Source organism: Pteropus medius, unplaced genomic scaffold (genome assembly GCF_902729225.1).
Source record: "Pteropus medius unplaced genomic scaffold, Ma_sr-lr_union100, whole genome shotgun sequence".
NCBI lineage: Eukaryota > Metazoa > Chordata > Mammalia > Chiroptera > Pteropodidae > Pteropus > Pteropus medius.
This window is the reverse complement of record NW_024354886.1, coordinates 2,070,137-2,096,829: the sequence shown is the minus strand read 5'-3', so window position 1 is coordinate 2,096,829 and position 26,693 is coordinate 2,070,137. Positions and strand designations below refer to the sequence as shown.

General features: G+C 38.0%; 1 protein-coding gene across 1 annotated transcript in view; it reads right to left on the bottom strand.

Moving 5' to 3' along the window:
• The window catches only part of BTBD9 (BTB domain containing 9), a 361,080-nt gene that overhangs the window by 118,984 nt on the left and 215,403 nt on the right, over positions 1 to 26,693 (bottom strand). The window contains 1 exon segment of the mRNA XM_039856139.1: positions 9,042 to 9,151. Within this exon segment, the coding sequence (XP_039712073.1) occupies positions 9,042 to 9,151 (110 nt within the window).

The following is a 26,693-nucleotide window of genomic DNA, read 5'->3' as shown; positions in this document are numbered from 1 at the left end:
TTTTCCCTGTTCTTTGAACAAGGGGTCTAACATGTTCATTTTGCACTATGCCTTACAAATTATGATGGTCCTGGGAATTACAATGGGTATTTTTGTTTTGCTTTGTTTTAGGCTTTATTGGAACTAGCTCTGGTTAAACCAAGGGTTCCCGACCTCCAGGCCATGGACCAGTAAAGTCTGTGGCCTGTTAGGAACCAGGCTGCACAGTAGGAGGTGAGCAGCAGCGAGCAAGTGAATCTTCATCTGTATTTGCAGCCGCTCCCCAGCACTAACATCACTGCCTCAGCTCCACCTCAGACCATCAGGCATAGTTTCTCATAGGAGCACCGGTCTCTGATGCCAAAAAGGTTGGGGACCACCGGTTTAAACCACACTATAAAATGAGTCATCACAGAATTGTTATTGTAAAAGACTGGAAATACCTACATATCTATCAAAGGGGGCTGGTTAAATAAGTTACGGCACCTCTATTCAATGGAATACTGCACAAATGTAAAAAACCATGAGAAAGCTCTGTAAGGAAAGATCTCCAAGAAACACTGTTAATTGAAAAAAGACATGTGAATATACACTACAGTTTTTTAATAAAAAGGAAAGAAATAAGAATATAAATACAATACTTAAAATAGTAAATTAAAAAATTACCTACCAGGTTTTTGGGTGAAGAATTGGGGTAGAGGTAGGAACTAGGCAAGCAAAATTAGATTTTACATCCCCTTGGCCACTGGAATATCTTTCATAGTAAAATAAAAGCCAGAGAAACACCTTGCCCATTTATAACCTGTTTATTCATAATGCCAGTTTGAGGCAGAACCATGGTTTGTAAGAAAGTGATATTATTGCATAATGTTTGATATATGCTCCAAGATGTCACACTTAAAAACTGTGCACATTTACATTTACCTGGACGGACACACACACACACACACACACACACACACACCCCACACACACCCCCCTCACCATATCCCTGGTATATAATAAGGAGATATGTACATAGGGTCCAAAAAAGTCAATCCTATAAAATATAGAAGGAAATTCCGTAAAATAAGAGCAATAAAAACTTTCAGGTAGTCTTTATTCTCAAGCAAATAAAAAACAAAAAATAGGTATAAAGGATGATGAAACTTAAATGTATATAAAGGACCCCACACTAAACCAAGAATCCTAAATGATTATGGAGAAGTCTTTTTCTAATCATTCCCCACACTCCTCACAAAAGAACTGCAGCCCATTTTTATTTGAGAACAAGGGCTCCATAGGGTAGGAGACAAACAAACTGTATTATATCCTATATAATACATCATTGTATTATATTCTATATATACATCATTGTGGGGTATTTACTTTATCTGAATTTCTGTAACTCTTAAGATCTTGTGAGAAAATAATGCTTAATTTTCTCCAGGGGAAAGGTGAGAGACTACAAAACACTGTAATTCCTATTCCAACTCCCTACCAGATGCAAAGTGATCCACTGAAGGGGCACAGGCTTTGGAGTCGGTCAGAGATAAATACACCTTTGTACAAGTTGACCATTCTGTGTGATTCTCTCCTGACCTTCCAACTTCTTCTGCTTAAGGATGGGCCCATTCATCACTCCTGTGGGGAGGTCTGCCCTGACACCATCCCTCAACTCAGGTTAGGTACCCCTGGTTCCAGTGTTCCTACAGCATCTGCTGAAATCTCCCAATAGATGACTTATTTTGTTTGTTGTCACCTTCTGTTTGTGTTTTTCTCCTGGAGCTCATATGAGCCTCCAAGGCAGAAACTACCTGTGTGTGTATCTTTCTATCCCCAGTGCCTAAGATACACTTGGCAACCTCTTAATAAATGTCTGCTTAATGTCAAGTTACAGTGGGATAAATAAGTTAAGCTTCACTGACAATTAGAACTGGACTTAATATCTGGTTAGAGAAACAGGCTGGGAAAAGCACAGCCTCTTGGTCTAGACCAGTGCACACTCAACAGGGCCATTTTAGTAGACTACTTGCATCAAAGTCTTCACGGCCCTTCTGCTATTCCAACAAGTTTGTTTCTTTACCACATTCTGACACCTTCATCCCCTAGTGAACTCCTCCGCGTCCAAATCTCTGTTTCTGCTCCAGAGAGCACTTAGTTTTTAAACACAGTTGCAAAGCACAAAGGTCATATCACCAGTTGAAAAGATTCCAAAAGTCCTTTACCACACAGATTTCCAACTCTTTACTTTCCCAGGAACTTTATAGAATTCTTAACACACTCTTAAAATTTTAAAATACTTTTGGATGACAGTGGCAACTGCAGACCACTTATTTCTATTTCCTGCCTTCAGTGTTAGCCATTTTTGTTGCTATGTAAATTAGCATTTTTTAAATGCTCTGTATTGTTTACTGAATTCTTGAAGGCCCAGCTCAAAATACCATTCTTAACAGGCAAGAAAATAAGTGGGGTTCCTTCATAGCCCAACAAAATATTTAACCTTTCTCCACACTCTGCTTGTGCCTTTTTTTGTTGTTCTCTACTCTATGTATTTCTATGACTTCCTAATGCGCTTATTCAGCTAGTGTGAGTTAGATAGTAAGTTTCCTGATGTCTGGAGCCCCTTCTCACCTTCTACCTTTGCACCAGTCCTCTGTCTGTCTGCTTTCAGCTCCATTCCTTCCCTTGCTCTACACTGCATCTTGGAGGCTAAAGTTTCACAAACTATAGTTTCCAAACTTGCCAGCTTGATTTTGGGTGAAGTTCTGCCAATAGAAAAAACTGGTGAGAGACTGAACGATGGGAGGAAGAAAACATTTCTATCTGCGTCTGGTGGTACAGTGGCAGATGAATATGAGCTCCAGTGTTCCTGTTCAGATAGCACAGTTCCATGGTGGCAGCAGTAGTGAGTGCTCCCAGAGCTTCAGCAATGCAGAGTTCCTATGCTTACACTGCCTATTTTGTGGTTGCCCCATATCAACTGCTAACAAGATCCTAGAACAAAAAAGCTACCAGTCCTCATGGATGAATGCTGGCAGACGCTTAATATCCTAAAGCTGGTATAAGAAGCTTTTTCTTGTTCTTTGAAAGGGTTAAAGAAACCTGAATTTTGTGCCTAGAGCTTCATGTCCTAGATAATATCTCTTAAGCAGAGGTGGACCCAAGGATAAGAATGGAGAGGGACTTATGAAAGCTTATATTTTCCAGAAGAACTAGGAGATCTTAAGAAGGGAAACCAGACTCATGTAATGCTAAAATCCACACTCTAATATTAGTCTAAAGTGCTTACTGCTCCCCCAAGTCTTACTAAAAGCATATTCTCTATTCATCTATAAGACTCATAAGAAGAGCTATTTTAAAAAGAAAAAAGAAATTCAATGACCCTTAAACATATGAAAAGATGCTCATTTTCTCTCATAAGAGAAATGCAGTTAAAACTGCATGAGTTACCACTTTCTCACCTATCAAACTGGCAGAAATCCAGTTTCACAATATGTGCCACTGGCAAGGCTGTGGGGAAACAGTCATTATAATACATTGCCAGTGAGGTTTTTTAAATGGTACAATCCCCATGGAAGTGAATTTGGCAATATCTAGCAAAATTATACATACTTTTACCCTTTGACCATGTAATCCTCTTCTAGGAATCCCAGAGATATATTAGCAAAAATAGGAAAAGACTTATGCGCATGGCAACAGCTTAATTTGTAGTAGCAGAAGACTGAAAAAAAAAAAAAAACCCAAATGGTTCATCAACAGAGGACTGGTTGAATAAATTACAGTACATCTACACTAATGAGTACCATGCAGCTATAAAAAGGAATGAATAAAATCTTTCTATATAGCTAGTTCTAGGATACGTGTTAGGTACAAAAAAGCAAGGTGAAGAAAGTATGGATAACATATATTATACTACCAATTATTTAAGAATGTTGGGGAAGATATATAAATTATGTATATATATGTACTTATTTTCCATTTTTAAAAATAGAAGAACAACCCAAAAAACTAAAGGGAAAAGAGATTACTTATAGGAATAGAGGGAACAAGAATATAAGCTTGATTTCTCTAAATACGGCTCTTTTGTGAAATTGATTTTGGAACCATGTATATATCTTACATAGTTATAAAACAAACAAACAAACAAAAAACATTTGAAAGCAATCACTAAATACTGAAAGCAAAATGAAACGAATGACTCAAACTGTATACTGAAATAGTGGCATGAGCACATACTGTACATCTCCAGTACAGTATATACCCTAAGAGCTGAAAAAAAAATTGCAAAAATCTTAAACTATTTTCAGTATTCATATGGTTCATGGTAATATTGGTACTGTAATCTTGAGACTGTTTCATATGTACCGGAGACAAAGCAAATGAATTACTGGTAATCAAGGTTTTCAGTATGGAAAAAAGGAGATGAAAGATAGAAAGGTTAAACGGACACTTTGCATACTGGATTTTAATGAGAAGTGTCAGCATGCACTCATGCACTATACTTTACTTGTTAAATACATAATAAATAAATAAATATATTTTTCTACATATTTTTCTTAGTTCTGTCCACTGGAAAGGCCTAGAAATGATGACCAACCCATTGGCGAGTACTTAGACTGAAGTTTATATCACTTCCCACTTAAAGGAACCAATTTCTGCTTCTTGCAGAAATTAGATTTGGGCAAATTAGATTAAGCCAGATCAGGGACAGGAAATTTACAAGATGAATCTGGTCTATTGTGTCATGCCAGACATCAAGGAACTACTAAGGACAACTGAAGTCATGTCAGCAGAGCTCAGGGGCCAATATGAAGAGGCTAAAGATGGGAAAATTTTGAACATCAATAATAACAACTGCAAGTGATTAAAAGATGTTCAATTTGTTAGATCCCATGAATTCGAAATGATATGTACTCCTCTCTCCCCACCTTCAAAAAAACCCACAAACCTTACTGGTCACCTTTGGAGGATGCTAGGTAATCACCTCTTCATTTTGAAAACCGGTAAATAAAAAGAAAGTATATGATATTTATCCTTCCCTTTTTGGGCAAATTACACCTCAGGATTATCAAGTGAGTGTTGAGAAAATTTTCTTTCTAGCTACTAAACGAAGAAGGAATGATAAAATTAGAACATAACTATTTGCAATTCTAAATTATGAAACAATGAATCTAGAAAATAATCATGAATGGATGTGAATATCCAAGAAAGAGATAATGAAAGATTTCCTGTGCTTTTTGATAGACATATATGCCACCATCTACAGAGCATTATTACCAAAAAACACACAAAAAACCAAAAAACAAAAAACCTGAATTAGATTAAGCCTCTAACTATCTAGTTACAAGAAATTTAAAAGAGGAACATGTTAAATGTTACCATGGAGATTTCATCAACCAAATCCAAGCTGTTAGAAACACTACAGGATAAGAACCTAGTTTCTTTAACAAAGGTAGGGGAGGCAGGAGAGCAAGAGGGTGGAGAAGGTAACCTATAGATTTAAAGAAATTTAGAGTCATAACAACTATTTATCGATAGTATGGACCTTACCTGAATTCTGACTTAACCTGTAGAAACACACAGATTCACTCCAGACTCACTCAATTAGGGACATGTGAACACTGCTTGAGTATTTAATACTCAAAGAATTACTGTTCATTTTGGGGTATTATAATGATACTGTGATTATGGCTATATAAAGGAGATCTTTCTTTTAGAGATACATACTGAATTATTTTTGGATAAGATGATAAAACGTCTGGGATTGACTTCAAATAACCTGATGAAGAGGAAGTAGGTAGCCTATAGATAAAGTCAGGTTGTCTGTTAAGTTGGTAGTTCTTTAAGTGGGGTGGTGGGTACTGGTCTATCTGAACAACTAATAGGGTATTCAAAGAAGTGAATTTAAATACAAGATTAAATAAAAAAAAGTTTTGGTAATTATCATGAAAAAGTGGAAAGACTTGGCAAATGCCATGTATGTATCACAAAGTAGACTGCCAAGGCAAAGCAAACATATTCTTTGGGAGGTTGAATGCTTATAAAATAGTGGTTATATCTATTCTAATTAGTCCCTCAGGCTTCACTGGTATGATAGGTTCATACTTCCTACATATGCCTACTTTCAAAGAGGAGACAGTCATCATAGGCTGACTCTCTCAGGTGAGAATATATCCCACCATAGTCTAGAGGCAGCCACCAAACGAGAGGTGGCTGTGGTGACAGCAGGAGATGTGGTAAGAGAATGCTGTGGGTAGAGTCTGACTACAGATTTGGTCAGTGTAGTCAAGGTGGGGCCTTTTCCCATGGATATATGAACTCACAGAGTTCCAAAGCTTCTCCATGAATCTGTACAAGTGAAGCAACATGAAGAAGAAGGACATGCTGTCAACAAACTGGGAAAGAAATCCATTAGTAGAAAAAGAAGTCTAATATCTTATAGAGCTAATGCAGTTTATTTTTATTTGTTTTTGTTGGCATCATTATATGTTTTAAATGATAACACTGAATTCTGATTTAAAAATTTTAAAAACTAATTTTAAGACCTATAAGGAGAATAGTATTCTAATTAGAGTAGGCTAAACTATGATACAAAGACCAGGAATTGTGAAAAAAAAGAAGTTATGAATCTTGAAATATAAAAGTAGGGTTTGCTACTCTACTAGTTATTCATGGATACATTATTTTAGTTTTATTCTTTTTTTTAACCCCATGAAAACCTGGAGTTTATATCAATGGTTTTCAAGGGAGGAGTGCATTTTTCACAGGATATAGGAAGGAATAAGTATTTGGCAGCTACAATTTAAAAATAACTATGGGTGGTTTTGATATACACTATGTATATCAGGAGGACCACTTCTTTCTTGGAGGTCCCTGTAGGGTGGCTGGCTGAAGCCTGTATGCAGCCAAAATGCACCTGAGATCATCAACATGGATGGGTGACCATTACTAATTCAAACACCCCTTTAAACTAAGCAGAGCTGCCATGTTGGACAAAGGATAATGAAATCCCCCTGTACTCTATCACAACTCACACCACCTCCCTGTCTGCACAGCATAGAGGCAGCTTTGAGCTGTGTAGACAGTAGGAAGAGGACCAGAGGAGACCCCATTGTAGGCCATCTGCCCACACGTGCATGCAGATACCTGCACTGCTCCCATTCGGTTGAAGGAGGATAACAGGCAAATGTTTGCAGTGCTCTTGTCAGTCAAACTTGTGAGCACCACAGAAAAGGGCTGGAAGTAAAGTGACCAGACAACAAAACCACTTCTTGCATGTCTGCAATCTTCTTTCATCCCCTGATGTGCTTGAGACTATTATGACTTCCGATAATGCTGACTAGTTCAGTTTGAGCAAAACACGCAGACCAATGACAGCATCACTCACAAGTAATCCTGAGTTTCATTCCTGTAATGATCTCTCATGCCAGATAGGCCTGTTTCTTTGATAATTACAGTGTCCACGAACTTGTTCTTTCTCCAATAAGAATGGGGGGCTGTTTTAAGTAGGTAGCAGCTTCTATGCAGCACAGTCAAAAATATAGTGCATTGGGCTGAAATGAGTTGTTAAATGCTACACATCTTATGATTATGAAGGTGGTTTAGTTTCTAAAATCGTTCCCAGTGAGGACTCACCTAATTACACATACACAGTGAGGCCTATACAGTCTATAAAAGGACCTGGACAGCAGTAAAAAGAAGTGCCCTCCCTTCATCCCCCATCACCAATATTCTACACAGCCCACAAAATGAAAAGCCTTGATAATATCAGGTAATGCTTCATCTCTGTTAACTTTCAAATTATTTAAAGTCACAAAAATTAATGTTTATATTTAATATTAAAAATTTTATCCATAACAAAGTTAAAACCAAATTATTTACTTTAGTTGAGCTCTAAAAGTTCTTTATATGTTGGAGTAATTTCTTCTCCTACTACTTTATTAATATTACTCTCCTAAATTTCCCTACGTAAAGGATTACATTTAGGGCATAGCAGGTGTTAGGAAAATTTAGACTTATGACCAAAGAATTAGAAAACATTTGCAAGTCACATTCATCTTTCCCATTCTATCATCACCATGTTTTTAGGACATCTGTCAATATGTTATGTATTCCAGCATGAGATAGGACTTGAGAAGGAGAGCTGAAATGAGCCCCTCTGTAAAGGCAAAGACTTCTATTTTAGGTCCACCAAGGCAGGGACATCTTATCCCCACACACCTAAACATACAGAGTGCCTTTTCAAAGAAGCAGATTTAAGGATCTAATTAGCCAAACTACGATCTCTGCAAGAGGTGAGCAAAAACCTGAGGGCATGGGAAAAAAGAGGAATAATCAGTCTGGGTGGGAAACAAGATATCTAGACTGTCAAGAGCTGAGTGGGCTATTCAGAATGCCTGACTTAAAAGTACCTAAAACTAAAACAAAACACAACAGAAAGCAAGCCGACGAACAACTAAAACAAAATTTAAAAAATACTCTTTTGAAAGTTCAGTACAGCAGTATCTCCCACAAGGTAACTTGACTTTCACAATGATAATTCAGTTAATCTGGTCTTATTTAAACTATATGCAGGCATTTTCTTGAGCTAAACTTGGCGAAACAAGGCAGATATGGACTGACGTGTCTGTGAAAAGAAGATCCTTTCACAGCTGAGTATACCATTCACGTCAAATCAAAGCCCAAAACACCTGCATAGCCTTGGAAAGTATGAGTATCGGATCGATATTATACAGTTGCCCTCCCTGATCTTACCTACCACTAAATACAGAAAAGCCTTTGATGTGAAAGGTTTTGCCCAGCTATCATAAGCATTTCCCACAGAGCAAATCTGAATGAATCCCTAGAAAATTTTCAATTCTTAACTACTAGTAACATATTTACATATTTTTAAGTTTACTGGAATTATTATTTTGACTACTTCTAAAAATATAAGCCCTCTCCTATGTCACTTAGTGATAAGGCAATCAAATCAACCAAAGTTCTTAGTCAAAGCTGATAAAGAGGTGAGTTAAATGAGTTCAAAATATTTGAAGGTAGAATATCTAAGTATGCGTACAAAATGAAGTTGTAACACTTACCTATCAGGCCCTTCTCCAGAGTGAAGGTTTTGTTTGTAAACATACATTCAAAAGCCACGATGTGAAAAATCTTGTTCACTGTGTTGTGAGTCCCAACTATTCGAATATACCTGGGGGTAAAAAGAAAAGAAAAATTGTTGAAGATAAGCTTCTATCACAACCAATCCGAAAATAACAGAAAAAGATACATTACATAAACATATAGTATACCAGAGCATGGACTAAAGGAGACTTTGAACTTGGCTTCAGTCCCTGTACCTGTTTCTTAGGGCTACCTCCAACTGAGCCTAGAAGAATTACAGCAAAATTAAGGAGATTCCACTTTCCAGAGAATTAAGTAGAACTTGGATTTGATTTATCCGGAAAATCAAACCAGGTACTGTTCAGTTCAACCCTTGCATGTCAGTACAATTATGTGTCCATGAGACTTTTACCCTGGAGAATAAAAGTTTCTATGTTTGCCTTGTGGTTAGGAATGTGTCTGTGCACAGGTGCACAAACACGCAAAATCAAATGCTTTCCAACTCAATGAAAGATTTCATCCATTGGAGACAAATGCATGAAATCAATATTGCTCTCTTGTTTAAAAGAAAAATCTACAGAAACTACTTGTATTTTAACACTGCTCCCAAATCCTTGTTATGAAGTTAACCCTATATACTTACCCCAGCCCCCCACTTGACTGCTGAGAAGCCTTCTCCTGACCAAAGGAAGAGATCTGCAGAGGTGACCCAGACACCTCTGCAGCCTTCCTTCTGGCCACACAGATCTGGCATCTGCGCACAGTGCAGAGTTTCAAGGGGCAGGTCTTGAGCATCTTGGCCTGTTCCCCCTGTGTATCTCCCTGGAGGCTTCACCTCCAACAAACAAGCATTAACCTTGGAGTGACTTGCTCCTTTCACTCTCCAAAGGGACCTGACAGTTCACAGGTTAATGAACAGACAAACTCATTCTTCTGAGTGTCACACAAATCCATGGGGAATGTGCCACACACTGTCATACTGGAATTCAAAGGCAAGAACCAGGAAAATTAACTAGATTAACTGATAACGCTCTCCCAAATTATGAACTATGCTCTCTGCAGGATGGGGCATATTAAATGAACAGATTTCAATTAGGAGATGACAGACTGGGCAAGGGCTTAGCTATATCCTCTCTCCACTGTACAAAACAATCTTTGACTTAGATGATACAATTTTACTGAGTTAATCTCTGTTCACTAATTTAGTAATTTCCTTACATTTCTCATCACTCCAAGTTAACTGTATAATGTAAATGCCGACTTAAAAAAATTCACATTAAGGATACTATCTTTGGGGTTTTTATACCATGGGCTATTTTCCCTCCTGTTTCTTCAAGCCTAAATCTCACAGCATTCCCCATGCACCTCATTTAGCCATCTGCTCTTTGACACGAGCTGATCACTCATCTTCATAACCAATATAAATGCAATCTCCTGGTCTGGCTGCTTAGTGTGCCCACACCCACTGCAGGGAGACACGGTTCTCTTCCTGTGCGGAGAGTCAGGGCAACTAGTGTATCACCAGAGCCCTCAGGTAAAGCAGGAAGTTGGCCCTGATCTGTTCTCATCAGTCCTCAAGGAAAACAGAAGGTGCTAATTTTACTGGGTTTGGGTGGGTAACTGAGTTTCATTTAAAATAAATTCTAAATGGTCTGCGTAGGACAGATTGTGTTGTTCTTTACTATTGGCGGTGACATTCTCCCTGGGCTTTCTGGAAGACAAAGGGTGTGTTAAGTCTGGCACTTTGGCCTGAATCTAATTTTGTCCATTTCCTTAAACTCCCAGGAACTCAACCAGCATAGCATTTTCAACCACTCATGGTCGTCACAGCCTGAGTGCTGCTGTCTGCAACCTTGGAGGGAATGTAGGGAATGTGGTTTGGTGGAATTTGATCAGATCATTTTCCTGTTCCCTAGGTCGAGTCTCTACCAAAGGAGAGACAGCCCTCCTAACACTGCAAGGGAGAAGAGCCAGGAAGTGACTAATAGGGCCTTTCCCATTGGCAGTTCTTAAGCTTAATAGTCCAGCTGATCTAAGGAGATGCAGCAATGTTCTCTCCCTCCTTTCTTTCTTTTTAAAACATTATATGAAACCAGGGTCTCCAAGTTTAGATAACAGTCATTTCCCAAATTTTACCCTGGTGCAAATGTCAGGAATGGGAGAAAACAGGCGACTTTCCACTCCCTCGTCCCCCAATTATAAGAAACTGAAAATAAAAAATTGTACTGGAATACATTTTACAGCCTTAATGATAGTGTTTGTGATAACAAACAAGATAATATATATGATTGGAAAAGCACGAGAGATGCCTCCAGATAAAAAGTTCTATATAAATGAAGATAATGTTATCTCTGCTGCATAATCCTAAAGTCAAATTAGCAATTCACCACTGTACATCACACTTCTTGATTAGCCTGTTTATATATAATGCTCATAACAAGTTTAATTATTCTAGTTCTACAATACTTTCTACGTCACCATAAAATTATAGCATAATTGACAAAAATGGCATAAAGTCCTTTTCAAATACATATTTAAAAAAATGGTAACAAAGTCAAAAGAAAGAAGCCATGCTCCTTTTCTCCAGCAAGGAGCTGCTGAACCTAGGACTCTGTACTTTACCAAAAATCTCAACTAGAATTACCAAATAGGCCTTGACTCGTCCCCCAACTTCGGGTGACTGACAGGGCAGCCTGAAGCTCTACAGTGAGCACTTAGAGGCCCTGTGCCACCCAAGCGGAGGAGTGCCCAGATCCATGAGCAACGCCTGGAGGGAGAGGGAGGCAGCACAGACATCATCTTTGATCATGAGCAGATTTCCTTAATGGGGCTCACAATGGAGCCTCCCCAAGGTAGAAGAAAAGTGATCACTACCTAAGATATTGAACGTCTAAGGGATGGGGATGGAGAGAGTCCTCTACTTTTTACTTTTTTTTGAAAACCAGAGCAAAATTTGCTTCTGGGTCATAACACCTAAACAGGAGAATACAACATTTTTTTGTCACAAAATATTTTGAAAAAAAGGCAAAATTTAAGCTTCGTTTTTTTTCTTTTCGCCATCCTCTCTCCAATGTAAAATCAGGTTCAGATTTAACCTGATAATAAGGGCAGTGACGACTAGTGACTCCATCAGGGTTCAGAGAGGAACACTGCAGAAAAATACAACAGCTATCCTTTGTTCTCTCTCAGGTCCTCAACAGCAGCTCAGACAGTTGGAAGATAATTAAACCTTAAACAGTGCTGAGGAAGGCAGATATGCAACAGATTGGCCGTTTCTTATGAGGATGAATGCTGTCCACATGAGCCCCAGTGTAACCGTCTGTTTTCAATACTCTCCTCCCTTCCCTATGGCAGCTGTCTTCTAGTCACTGACAAAGACTGGATCCTGAACACAGTTCAGAACAGGCTTCAATGCAGAAGTTTCTAGGAGCTACAATATTGTGGGTGAAGATATTCTATCTTCTTTAATAAAAGGAAATCTAAAATCTCTAAGGAAAACACTCTAAAATTGAAAGGTACTCTAGAGTTTTGAAGAATGTGCTTTAGCATCGAACAGAACCAGGTTTGTAGCTCATCCCCATCACTTAGCTATGTCACTTTGGGAAAAAAAATGTTTTAAACATTCTGAACCTTAATTTCCTTCTCTATAAAATGAGGTCAGTAATACAAATCTTACAGGATATTTAAATGAGATAAATATAAAGTGTCTAATGCAGTGCTTGGCAGAGTAGGATATCTTTAAATAGAAATTCAAAGAGTAGATTGTTGGATACAGAATTTCCTGGTTTCTACTTGGAGGAAACTGATTATCTGGGAGAGTATTCCTAACTGTGGACATTAAAATAGCCCATCTATAAGGAGGCAGGCCCAGGGCAGGGCCTCGTCTTTTCTTTTAGGACAGCACAGTACAGGTACTATGGACTACAGTAAAAAGCTATGTTCCAAGTGCATATTACCTGGCTCAATGTCCCTCATCTTTAGAAAAGGCTATTTAAAATGTTCTTGACCTGACTCAGCTATGCATGAGGAGGCAAGGGAAGAATCTTTTGCCCACATTAGGTCTAGCTTCCCATACCCATAGAAGAGTTTCTTTTTTTGTGAAAACCCTAGAAGTTTAGAAAAACAGCATTTCTCAACAGAGAGACATCATAATAGTGTGACCTAGAGGAACTTTGCTTTGGAGATTTCACTGCATTCTCTGCCTGCTCTAAGAAGGTACAAATTCCTATTCTTAACCTATCTTTCCATTATTTCCTGTCAGGATGCTACCAGATTTAATTTCTAAGTCACACACTTTAGACATTACAACTATAACATACTAAAGAAAATAGAGAAAAACAGCAACTTGTACATTCCCACTTTAAACCCCTTGGTATTCTCTAGTCTTTGGTTCTGGTGGAGCACAAGCCTACTTGTGGTTAAAATTAATCCTTAACCTCTGCCTCTAGTTATATGATTACCTAACTTCTGTACTGAGCAGGTTCTACTACAAGATAAAATTGAATTCAGTAAGAAATAGTTAAATGAGCTCTCAAGGGGTCACTAAAGCCAAAATTCATCAGAATTCTATTCTTTGGTAAACAAAGTTTTATTCTCAAAGTGAACTTCATATCCTTGGGTTAAACAAAGACTCTTGAGAAAACTAGAGTTAGCCTAAGACTGGTGCACGAGAAGAGATCCCTAACATTTTGGCTCTTCCTCTGAGGTAGCCATAGAGAACGCTAAGGAGAAAAACTGTTCTTTGCTGTAGCCAGATGCAGGCACGTTACAAAAACTGTAGCTATAGCATTTAAGAGGAACTTGGGACCATGTGGGATTTGGATTCACCATTTCCAAGACTTCCTATTTGACTTTTCCTTTCAAGGGGATATGAGGAATGTACATAAGTAATTCTCTAACCTAAAAGGCAGGTAATGTCTGCAGGTTTCCCCAGTATGATGGTTTCTTCCAGTTCTAGGTACAATGTTAGTGTTCTTATAATCAAACCATACACTGGAAGGGAAGTGACTTCAGGTCTTGTTGCTAAGGCAGCAAGTAGAAAACAGTTTACTGCCAGAATGACAAAAAGCTTCTAGGAAAAGCATGTTGCAACAGAAAAGATTTGTTACTCTTAGAAAACCTTCCCTCTGGCTGATCTGTGGAGCTATAGATTCTCCTCTATTGACTTCAGCAAAGGTTCCCAGCAGCACTTGCTTCTTTGGGGGAGGAAGAATTATGAAAAGGTTAAACACTCTGTATTCAGAGTTAGCCTAAGCAAAGGCTATTGTCTCAGAAAGCAGCCCCGATGCATCTGACCATTGCCCTTCAGAGAGAACAATCATGTTCCACCACCTCCACTATTCAACCTGAAGGGCAAATGAAACAAGAAGTCATCCTGTTTTTCAGAGAAAACTGATGCTGTATAGAATCAAGTATGCAGAAAGAATACGATGGGTAAATAATTACTAACACATCATAACCCAGTGCTACTATAATAAACAGTCATTCCAACTTTAGAGATAAATATTTAAGTGTTGCTTTTTATTTTGGGGAAATAAATGAATTTTGAACACAGTAGGCTTTTTTCCCCATCCCCAAATATGTAGAACCTAAAACCTGCCATAATAACCTGCCTTCAACTTATAAAATTATATTTGTAATTAATATCACAAAAAGAACTTAATTATATTTATGTAAATAGTATGAAAATGATATAATATATAAAATTTATTTAATTTATTTAAATTCCCTGCTTGCATATTCACCAGTCAATAATAGCTCTTGTAGGTATATTGGGTAAATCTGCTTTTAATCAAGATTTAATGAACACCTGCAAAGTACAAGAAACTGTGCTAAGCACTGTGAAGAATGACCCCAAGACAGGACATACAGCTTCATCTAGAAAGGTTTATAGTGCAGTTTAGAAGAAAAGACTAAAACACCATTGGTAGTAGTGATGAGGAAAAAGACAAAAGAGCTTCTTACCTATTCACACATGGTAGCCTAATCTTAAAACACCAAATTTAGCAACATGAACTTTAAAAGTCCTTCCTCTGAACTACTCTTGCTTCAAAGACCAAAACAAAACAAACATGGCTAAAAGAGAAATATCCCTCCGCCCCCCCAATATACACAGATGACCACTGAATCATCCAACAAATAATAACTATTTACTGAGGGCCAGTTACTGCTGCTGGGTGCTGGGATATAGGAGTGAACAAAAATCTCTTCTCCATGAAATTTACATTTTAGGTCAGGAAACAGGCAACAAATTAAAAAACCAAATAATTACCCACTGCTTAGTAGGTGATCTATTTAGCACAGAACTTTATAGACCAACTTTCTAAACTGGAAGGATAAACAGTTATAAAACCTCTCCCCGAAGTGATAAAAGGGTCAAATGGGAAGGCATAAGTAGCTCTGCCTGAGAACATGGGTAAAGTGTAAATGAGTCTGAGGTGTATACGCGGTACACCTATTATAGATATTGAGCAGGATATAGGCAAAAATCTAATTAAGTAATCTTCTTAGGATCTGGAAAGAGGAATTGATTTGAATTTCATGGAAAGAAATGTCTTATTTATTTCATGGTTTAGTTTTCTTTTTATCTTTGCTTTTTTTTCAGATTGTAATATTTAAGGGATTCTAGAGAGGCAAAATGGGAAGTGGAGGATATAAAATGAATAAGGGAGAAAGGGAGGGAGGGGAGGAAGGAGAAAGAGATGAATAAAGGTGGGGTAGAGGAGGGAGAGGAAGAGAGAGGGAGAGAGCATGAATATGAATAAACCAATCCCTCTTCTATCTGTTACGTGCTAATATGAACAAATCCCCATGTGGGAATACTGTTAACCAATTTTATTACTCAATAAAACATCTGAAACCAACACAAAGTAAATTTTAAGAAATAGAACTAAATTACCAAAAGTTCAGCATTTGCATTTTTTCATTAACTTTTCTCCTAGCCTAAGATGCTGGGGCTGGGGGAGAGAATTTCACTAGTTTTATCTTTAAAATGGCTGCATTATCTTTTTCATTTTTATCCAATAGGCTGTGCATTTCCACGAATGTAGACAAATGAGTCTAATGGAATTGTGCACTAGAGAAAAAGCAGAAGAAAATTAAATTTGTTAGTTTCCCTATGAATCTGTAAGAACTGATTTGGTGACTGACCTGTAGCAAGCCTGCTTTAGAATCATGGTGGGTAAGGAAAGTTTATCTTTTCTTTAACCTAAGACTATGGTGGATATATGCCATTTATAGTAACTGAAAATTTTACGGGCTGGAGGAGCCTCCCCTATCCTCTTTTTCCCTTTTAGAGTATAAGATTAAATAGAGAAGGAAGAGAGGCAAACAGAAGGAGAAAGAATTTGCCTCTCCAAACAAAAATCTAAGAATCCTCCTAAAAATGTAAACATTTGACACAATGAGAAATAAGATAGGAATTGCCCAAGACAGTCAGAATAACAGAAGTGAAAACTGAGCACCAAAGTCAAGAGAGTAAGAAAGCATAGGGAGTAAGGAAATCATGGATCTTCAGACCCCTGGGAAACTAGCGCTGGAATTAAATGCTATCAACTTCTGCACACAACGCATGTGCTAGCCTTTGCATGTATTATTTCCTTTCATGGAAACCCATGCCCCACACACTCATACAATCAGGCTGGTTATTTCATAGTTCCACAGAACATACAACCCTCAAAGCCTCTGTATTCTTTATGAGCTATGTAAAGAAACCTGTGTTGCAAGTAATAATAGTTCCTCAGAGAACTAACTAAAATGTATTTGGGGAAAACAAGCCCTACCCATAAAAGTCCCCATACGTGCTGGCTACTATCCACAAACCGCTTCGACACCCACAGAAAATTTCAGGGACCCTTCCTTGCCCTTTGGGAAATTCTGGACCTTCATCTAGAGAATGGACCAGAAAAAAAAATCTAGAGATTTACTTAGCACGTAATTCAAGCATCACTATAACTATGTACAAAATGATCAATCAGAGGCAGAGTAGTCAAAGTAAACAAAACTAATATTACAAAAAAACTTGAGAAGAATGCTCACCAACAACAGCACAGGAAATGCAAAGGATAATGAGAGAAGCACTTTTGTCTTGGATGCCAAAACGGGTATGGATATGTATAATGTATGGTCTCAGGGACTGTTAAAGCTGGAAGTGTGTGATTATTTTCACTGTAGAAGCCTGTACTCCAGTTTCCAAAGAGCATGAAGGATTACTAATTTCAGCAATACTGGTATAAGAGATTTTGCAGCTAGAATCTGTAAAGTGTTAGCACTTTAACACAAGCAAAAGAGAAAAGAAAATAGCAAGATGCTCCAAGTGGCACTATTTGGTGATCTACAGTCTGATGAGCAGACGAGGGCCACTTCCAAACCTAACAGTCTAACCAGGAATTTTAAAAGACACTTCCCTATACTGACACCTTTTGTGTTAGGAGTCTTATGCACTGCTGAAATTCAGTTTTAAAGACTGTCCCCAATCTATATTTCTGCTGGATTAGTAAGCAAGTTGGGAGATGGAGTAGCGTGGCAAGGATTTTTTCCCTCCCCAAAGCTTCTCGAGAGTTCAACCATTCATGACCTAGACTTTACTGCTACAGCATTAGTGCTAAGCCAGTGATCAGAAAGAAAATGTCAATCCTTACACTTTTTCAGAACTTCAAAGAAAAAAAATTATGACATGAATGCACATAAAGTAAAATATGTACTTTGTAAGAGGATTTATTTTTTAATAAACAAGAAGATTCTATTATATTACTAATAGTCACGGCTACTGCTGTGGTGTTTGGACTCCTCATTAAAATAAAACAAAACAAAACTGGCTTAACTATTTCTTTCCCTTCTTTTACATTTTAAAAATAAAGCTTTAAACATACATAGTTTAAAACGTCAAATAGCCTATAAAGTTTATTATAAAACGTATCTCCCATGCTCCATTTCCTCCCCTACCCAGAGGAACCACTTTTACCCATTTTTGTGTTATTTTAGGATTTATCTCATGTCTATAATTATCATGCTTTTAATGCTACTTCTTGATTTTTCAGTTTTAGGCTTTATCTACCAATCTACTACCATGGAAGACAAGTATTTAGCTATCCCCTCTCTACATGCACTCTTTACCATGCCCCCAAATTTAGATTGTATGATTATATAAACATTATTCACAACTAATATATGGAATACTTTCCTTTTCTGCACATTTTCCCCTACTAAAGTTAAAAATAGTCTTGATTTTTTGTTTTGCTTAGTTTGGTATATGCTCTACATTAACTCATCTCCTTATTCTCAACTCTCCTTTACTTGAACTAAAACTCCTCTCAAAACATTCTGACACATCAGGTATTTCCAGCAATTTCTTCTTCTGAAAAGTCTTCCCAGGCCTTCTGTCCATTTTCAATCAAATCTGGTTGCCTTCTAAATATTACGTAAGCTGTCATCCTGGGATCTGTGTTTACCATCATTCTAGGGGTTCCTTTCATCTCTCTCCCATGTTAAGTTGTCCTTATCCTATATCTCATGCTGTCTTCTTTCATTTTGCTAGAAAGCATCTCTCAATAGCTTTTCCAATGATATCTGGGAGGTAAAAATTTTAAGGCTTTTTTTGTCTGAACATATCTTTATTCTACCTCCATATTTGAGTGGTAGTTTGGCTGCGTACAGAATTTTAAATTGTAAGTAGCTCTTCTTCAGGACTCTGAAAGTCTTATTCTACCCCCTGTCAAGCTTCTAGTTTTGCTATTGAGAATTCATTGATACCTGACCTGGTTTCTTTCTTCTTTTCTACTTCTCTTTCTATTCCTCATCCCCTTTTCTATCCCCTTCTTCATCTACCCTCCTTCTCCTCCTTCTCTTCCGTTTTTTAAAAACATGTCTTACTCTGGAAGTATATAGATTTTCTCAATATCCCTTATATTCTGAAATTTCATGACGATGTGCCTTAGTGTAGGTCTATTTTCTTCCACTGGGTTGGGCACTCAAAAGGCCTTTGCAATCTGGAAACCCATGTACTTCAGTTTTGGTCTATTTTCTTGAATTATTGATTTCTTCCCCTGGACTTTTTCTAATCTTTTTTTATAAAACAATTAGTTTTGGACTGAACCTCCTTATTTTCGTTTACACTTTTATACTTTCTCTACCTGCCATCTACTTGTTCTACTTTCTGGGAGAGTTCAACTTTATCATCTGTGCTATCTACCAAGTTTTTCATTTTAGTTTAATATTTTAAATTTCTAACTGTACTTGTTCTCCAAATGTTCCTTTTTTATGGCATCTTTTTCTTGGTCTAAGATGTTTACTCTCTCTGAAGATAGCAATTAGTATTATCATTATTTTAGTTTTCATCTCCCCATATAGTTTTCTTTCCTGTTTGTTCATATTAGTTTCTTCAGATGTCTGGTTATCAAGGTTTCCAGGAAGGAACCTAGATATACAATAGGAAATTCTGAGAATATAGCTGCTTGAATGGGTTAATCAGGAAAATCCCACTTTCAGATTCTTTGGCTCTTCCCTTTTGGACTGGTCAGATTGCCTAGGAAGATGTTCTAATCCTCTGCATGGAAGATATGGGCCTGACTACTACAGTTCCAGAAGTGTGTGGGGGGTGGTGTGAGGCGGGGGGGGAGGGGTTGGGGATGGTTGGGGAGACAGGTGTTACTGAGAGGTGGGGTCTCAGCATATGATCACTTAATCTTTCCATAGTGCAACCTTTTTCAACTGTGCATGGTGTCTTTCCTGGTTTAGAAACTCCTGTTTCTAAACTCACTGAAGAATAAATTTCCAAAGTCAGAGAGAGACAAATACTTTATTATTTCACTTATATGTGGCATGTGAAAAAGCATAATTCATATAGAAACAGTAGAATGGTGGTTGCCAGGGGCTGGGGGAGAGTGGGAGAAATGTTGGCTAAAAAGTTCAAACTTTTGAAGACAGGGAAGGAAGTTGTAAGATGAATACGTTCTGGGGATCTAATATATAGCATGATGACATCAGTTAACAAAATTGTATTTTATACTTGAAAGCTGCTAAGAGGGTAGATTCTAAATGTTCTCACCACATACACACACATATGCAGGCACACACACACACATACACAAAAGTACTATGTGAGGTGATGGAGATGTTAACTAATCCTATTGCACTTCATAATATATAAGTATATCAAATCATCATGTTATACATTATCATGTTAAACTTACACAACGTTATTTGTCAATTATATCTCAATAAAGCTAGGAGGTAGGGGGTAGAATAAATTTCCAGTTTCCTGTCAGAGTGGTGCAGAAGCAAAGTTCTATGAAGTGGGAGAGAGAATCTCCCCCATTGTTTCATAAACACATAGTTAACCAATCCGCCTCATTTTAGCCATCTGCTACCAGCACATGCACTGCAGCTTCGAAAGTGCCTGGTGCCTCTAATTCCTAAGCCCTTGGGGATTCAGTGGCTTAGGATTCAGTTTTCTTGAGCCTGTTAAATCATTTACCACTTGTTCATCTGCTTTACAGCTTCCTCTTCCATATTTTTACCTCTTCTTCCTATTTTCTTTATCCTTGTAGGTTAATACCCCAAACAAATCCCTTTACTGTCATTTTAGTAGGGTTTTGTTCTGAAGGGCATGAGAATAATGTGTTCCTTTTGCCATCATTACCTGAAAGCTTAACTATTTTTCACAAGAATGTATCCATGCCTGTGGTTATTCCTATAAGGATAAAGGTGTAATCAAGGATCTTTTCTGGACTTATTCATTGAGTCTGAGACCTTCGGTCTTCCAAGCTGCTATGGCCACAAGGGTATAACCTCTAAAATTGTCTGGTACTTAGGACAATAATACAGGAGATAATAACCATTCTTCTTCATTTCCTTCCCTGTCTTCAGCCTGAGGGCTACAACTCTTTATTCCTTCTTGCCTTGAAATAACATTTTCACCTTGTTACTTCTCCTCCATCCTCCACCTTGTCCCGTTCCTTCAACTAGGTCTTCAAATGACTGTCTCAGATTATTTAGATACACATCTTCTGAACATTTTTACTAATTAAATGTCCCAACAGGGGTATGTTCAGACAGAACCATAAATTATCTGCAGAAAGATTCAACTCATTGAGTGATTATGTTAGCCAGAGTCTCCCTCTCTCTAAAAGGAATGTGTGTGTGTGTTAGTTCCCACTGAGTAAAAAGAAAATAATTCAGCTCATCCTCATACTGAAACAGCTGCACAGACAGTACTGGCTGCTTTGTTTATCTTGATAACTGTGGAAAACCACCATCCCCTCCCCTCTCTCTCTCTCCAAAACAATCGCCATGCTCCACATGCAGATTGGGTGATTTAGACTCTTTGCAGCAGAGACAGGCTTGTCTGGTGTTCTTCCTGCACATTCGCACTGCACCCTTCCTTTGCTGCTGTCAGCACAGCCCAGTTGGTTTAGATAACAGCCGTTGCAGGGGGCCTGATAAATTCAGCTGTGAGGTGCGTGGAAGCTTCCTAATGTCTCAGCTCAACCAGCTTTATCTAAGCAGAGCTATGGGAAGCAAGTGCCAAAGGAGGAGAAAGTACATACTGTATATGCTCTTTAATTCTTGGAGTTACTGCCACAGCAGCAAAGGAAGAGGAGACGGCAGAAAACAGAAATACCTCACAGGCATGGGGAACAGGGTGCCCAAGGGTTCTAAATCAGACTGGTGGACAGCAAGATGCAGATCGAGTAGGAAGCAAGCTTTCAACAAAGGTCCATTCAACTTTACTGCTTACTCTAGGGAGTTCAAGGAAATTCTCAAGTTTTTTGTTTGTTTTCATTCAATGAGTCAGACAGGATTTAAAGACAATAAGGAAGTGATCTCCAACTGATTTTGTGAGCTTCTGTTAAGGGAAGAAGCGAAGTTAAGCACTCAGGATGACCAGCTGTCCAGGTTTGCTCTGGAATGTGCTGGTTTTAGTACTGAAAGTCTCACAGCCCAGGAAACTGCTCAGCCTCAGGCCTACTAGGGTAGAAGTTCGCCCTAGCCACCAGCAGCTATTTCCCCTTTCATGGCTTAAATGAAGCTAGGCTGCATTCATATTCCGCTCAGTACCTTTCTTATCTTCCAGGGCCGCTGCTGCCACACAAACACTCTTCAGCCTATATCATGCACAGTCTAACAGACAAGGGCATTAAAAAGGCCATTCTGGGCTTGACTCTCAGTGGAAAAGGGAACTGTGTCATTCAGAGTTCTCTTAGTTTCCTTTCTGGAGTCCCTGTCAGAAGCACAAGCCTTCTAGCCCACATAGCTGAATCAAAGTGATCATGGCAGAAACTGAAAACACAGTCCCTCTCAGTGCTGGTAGAGACAGTGCATCCCTCAATAACTTTAAAATGCAGAACTCTGAAAAAAGTAAAAGAAAACTCAATTATGCAGAGGCTGATAATTCAGTGTGTGGATTACTCAGGCTTACTTCTCTGTTCTCCCCTCCCTCTGGCCCTAGTCATTAGGTCATTTCACTGCTCGTTAGCAGAGAGGAAGAGGAAGGAAATACGTGGGAAAGTCGAATTAGCCAATTTTTCTATTTATGAGCAGGTTCCTAGGGAGGGTGTTCAAACTATGGGCTCAAGAGGTTCTTCAGGGAAGAGGGAGGATTTTGAGGAGGTGGCAAGAGAATTAAAATGTTAATTAAGCCACAATCAGAGACTGCAACATGCTGATCAGCCCCGCAGCCAGGCCAGGAGGACACCTTCAGAACAAAGGAAGATTTCTGCTGAATTATTAACAACCCTTTCTCTACTGGACTTGTGCAGGGGAAACAGGAACCAGGAGTCATTCCCAATGGCTAATACCATATGGAACCTATGGATTAAAGGCTAGGAACTGCCAGCAGGACTTTCATTCTACATATTTCTTACATGCTACATACTCTTCCCCTTCCTCACTGTATGTCCACATTAAAGGAAATGGGAACTAAATTTTAATTAATTTTAATCATTTAGTGCCTTTCATCCTCAAACAGAATGAATTGCTGGTTCTCTATTTTTATTGAAGGACTAGCGAAAGTATAAAAGTTAGACAAAAAGAAATTTCTAGTTAACCACAAAAAATCCCATCTTTTTTTTTAAAAAAAAGCCCTTTGAAAAACACCAGAGACAACTGGTAATGCTGCCAATTTACAAAACAAATATAACTGAATAATACATTATGCTTTAAAATTTTTACAGTTAAATTATAGAAGCCCCTCCAGTTCAGATTAAATATGACATACCAATTTGAGAGAGATACCAGAAAGAGCAATTCAGTTTTGGTTTATTCACTTAACTTTTCAAAGCCTCACATTTCCTTATCTGTAAAGGAGGAAATAACAGTACCTAACTTTGGGGAGTTATACAATGCATGTGGTTAAGCAGTCAATACTTGACCAGGCACATACTAAGTGCTCAGTAATTGGTAGCTAACAAATAGTAGGTACTTAAAAATGTTAAATTAATATATTTAACATCATTAACTTAGCAATTTTTTATTGTGGAATTATTATATACTAAGTACAGTTAGGTATGAGATATGGAAACAAATATGAATAAGTCCCAAAAAGCTCATTGTTTTAATGCAGACAGGTAATTACAATATGTATTAATAAATGTTATTATACAAATTCTACACAAAATAGCATGGTAGCGCAAAGGAATGGCACCTAATCAAGATTAGGAAGATCAGAGAGGGCTTCCCAGATGCGATCTCTGAGTACCGAAGGATGAGGAGGTGAGGCCAGGAAAAAATGTGTGGGGAGGGAAAATCCAGGGAGAAGAACAGCATATGAAAAGTCCAGGATTGCAACACACTGGAAAGCTGGGAAAACTATGGGCAGTGCAGTGGAGTCTAGACTGTATGGAGCTGGTGTGGAAATAAAGCTGGAAGCATAGGGTGTGGCTATGAAGAGAACAACAATAGGATGATGGCTAGGGGTAGACTGTAGAATCAAGAAAGGGATCTGTTTTATTCATCAGTAAGTGAAGTGATTTGAGCACTTTTAAATGCTGCAAGGAAAAGTGCTGTGAGTAGAGCTAGAGGTTGCTGCTTCCTATAAGTATAAGGGCGGAGTGGTTTATGACTTAAGGGTAACACTTTTCAGTTTTAATGAGTCAGGGTATCCTTGGGTGCCTTCACTAACCTGTTCAAGTGTTGAGTGGGTCTGGGGTCAGTGGTTCTCAACCCTGGCTGCCCATCAGAACCACCTGGGGAGCTTAAAAAAATATGGATCCCACTCTCGGAGATTCTAATTTAATTGGAATGAGGCAGGATTCAAATGTATAGTTAGGGGTGGGAACCATTAGTCTAAATCATAATAAATACCTAGAGTCATATATCAATAAAAACACATTTCAAAAGCAAAGATTAATTACTTTGGGGTGAATGCTCCTCTGGATTACTGGACAGCTGCTCCACTTTTTCAGTGTACTTCCACTTATTTTTCTGACTCAATTACTAGCTACTTGTATCATATGCCCTATGTTTGAATCATGGGTCATTCCTCAATGTACTTCAGGTGTCTATGCTTTCCTTATACAGTTTCTGCTCCTGGGCATACCTTTCTTTCCTTACTCCTTTCGTGAGCTCTTATCTTACTTCTCTTGTAAAGCCCAGATCAAATAGCACATACTTTATGTAGTCTCCCATGAGTACTGATTTATCACAAGATACGTTAATTTCTCCCTCATCAGTGCTCATATCACCTCTATTCTATCTCCTCTTGTATAACAATTAAGTGTGCACATTTTGGCTTCCCCTACTGGACTCCGATCTTTTGAAAACAGAGACCTTTCCATGTTCATTTTCCTTTTCAAAGCACCCAGTACAGTGTCCAGTCTAGTGCACTGAACATCAGATGTTTGCTACATGAAGAAATCAAAGTGGACAAACAAAAGGTAATCATCAAAAACAGCATTTAAGAATATGAGAATTTTTAAAGACTGTTAAAATTCATCAAACAAATAATATTTATATGATATTGTTTTTTAGAGGAGTATAAATTACTACCAAAGAGCAAAGGACAAAGAATTTTCCAATGGTGTTATACAGAGTATGAAACTAAATGCTTATGTCTTGGTGTATATTTAAGTCTCAATTAGACAGTATTTCTTTTTTCAAAACTTTTTATATAGTAACCATATATTGGTGAGACAAGGCACAGCTGCAGGAATGAGGTGGCAGGATTTGATGAGCATAGCAGAAGAAAGTAAAAATACCAGTAAGGTTTCTAAGTGACAACCGTCAGCAGGTTGGAGAATTGCTTACAAATACAATAGAATTAAATAACCATGGTATGATGGCGGAGTTGCTCAAATATCATCACAGAGGAGAGATAAAAATTCCTCCATAGAAAGATGATGATATTGAAATCTGTCTCTCACTCATGGGAGTGTCAGTAATAGCAGAAAGTGGCCTGGAAATGACAAAACTGAATGATTTAAGAGAAGACGATAAAGGTAAAATTTTAAAAAATCAAAACTATCTTGATTATTGCAATGAGAAGGTATATATTGCCTGCTTCTATGGGATTCATTAACATCTATTTTTTTAAAAAGTTACTCTAACTCTGAAAACTCCAATTCCATTGGTGGGATTATATTTATTATTCATTCTCTGGACAAATATAACTGAGAAAAACAGAAAAGGAGGAGATAAAATTATTTATGCAATCAGAAAAGCACAAAAAAAGAATGTAAAATGGCTTGAGAGGTATACTATTAGGGGTAATGGGGAGAAATTAAGAAAATGGTGAAATTAGGTTGCATATCAAGACATTCTCTCGGCATGATTTTTACTGCAGTGTGAAAGCATCTTCTGGAATAAAACACTAATTCTGAATGCCCTCTTAATAAAATGCTCAGGTTGCTATAGGCTATTAGGCAGCAATTAAAACCTTGTGAGCTCTGCCGCTCCTTTCTCAGATTTGCTGCAGCATGGCTGCCACAGAGAATAAGGCCTTGTGAATCCTGGGCACTCTGGGGTTACACTGGCCAGGTAAAAGATGGAAGGCCCATCACTCAAATCATTTAAAATTGGACACAACATTAGAGAAAATGCAATGGAGCTGAGAAGGATGAACTACAGAACCTAATGTAGCATTAAAAAAAAGTCACATTCATTGGTGCCAAGGGACATTTGGAGGACACTGTGTTTAAATTTTGAACTCATTTTGTTGGAATGAGAATTAACTGTCCTTGATCTTGTAGCTGACTCTACACACAGGAACTCCCTCCTAAAAATATTAAGAAAAGCATTGATGACCTGACAGGGAACAGTTTAAATCTTCAGCTCACAAAATGATTTCCTTTTCTTCCTTCTTTGGTTCAGTGATGATGTCATCATGCATCTGTGGTTTGTTATTTTTATATGGACACAAAAGCAGACAGAAAACACATTAAAGTGATGTGTAATTTTCCATGCAAATGATTTCAGACTAACAAGAGTTGTGCTTTATGATTAAGTGGAAATTGGTTATTTGCTTTAAATATTTATGATAAAATGTTTAGAATTAACATTTCAGGAATTCAATCCATGAGATAAAAAAACCTTTGCAATATTCCTTGGCTGACCCTGGAAGCTAATGTGATATGACACATATGTTACCTTTCTGTGGAAGGACTTTGCTTAATAAACCACATCCACAAATAGCAGTC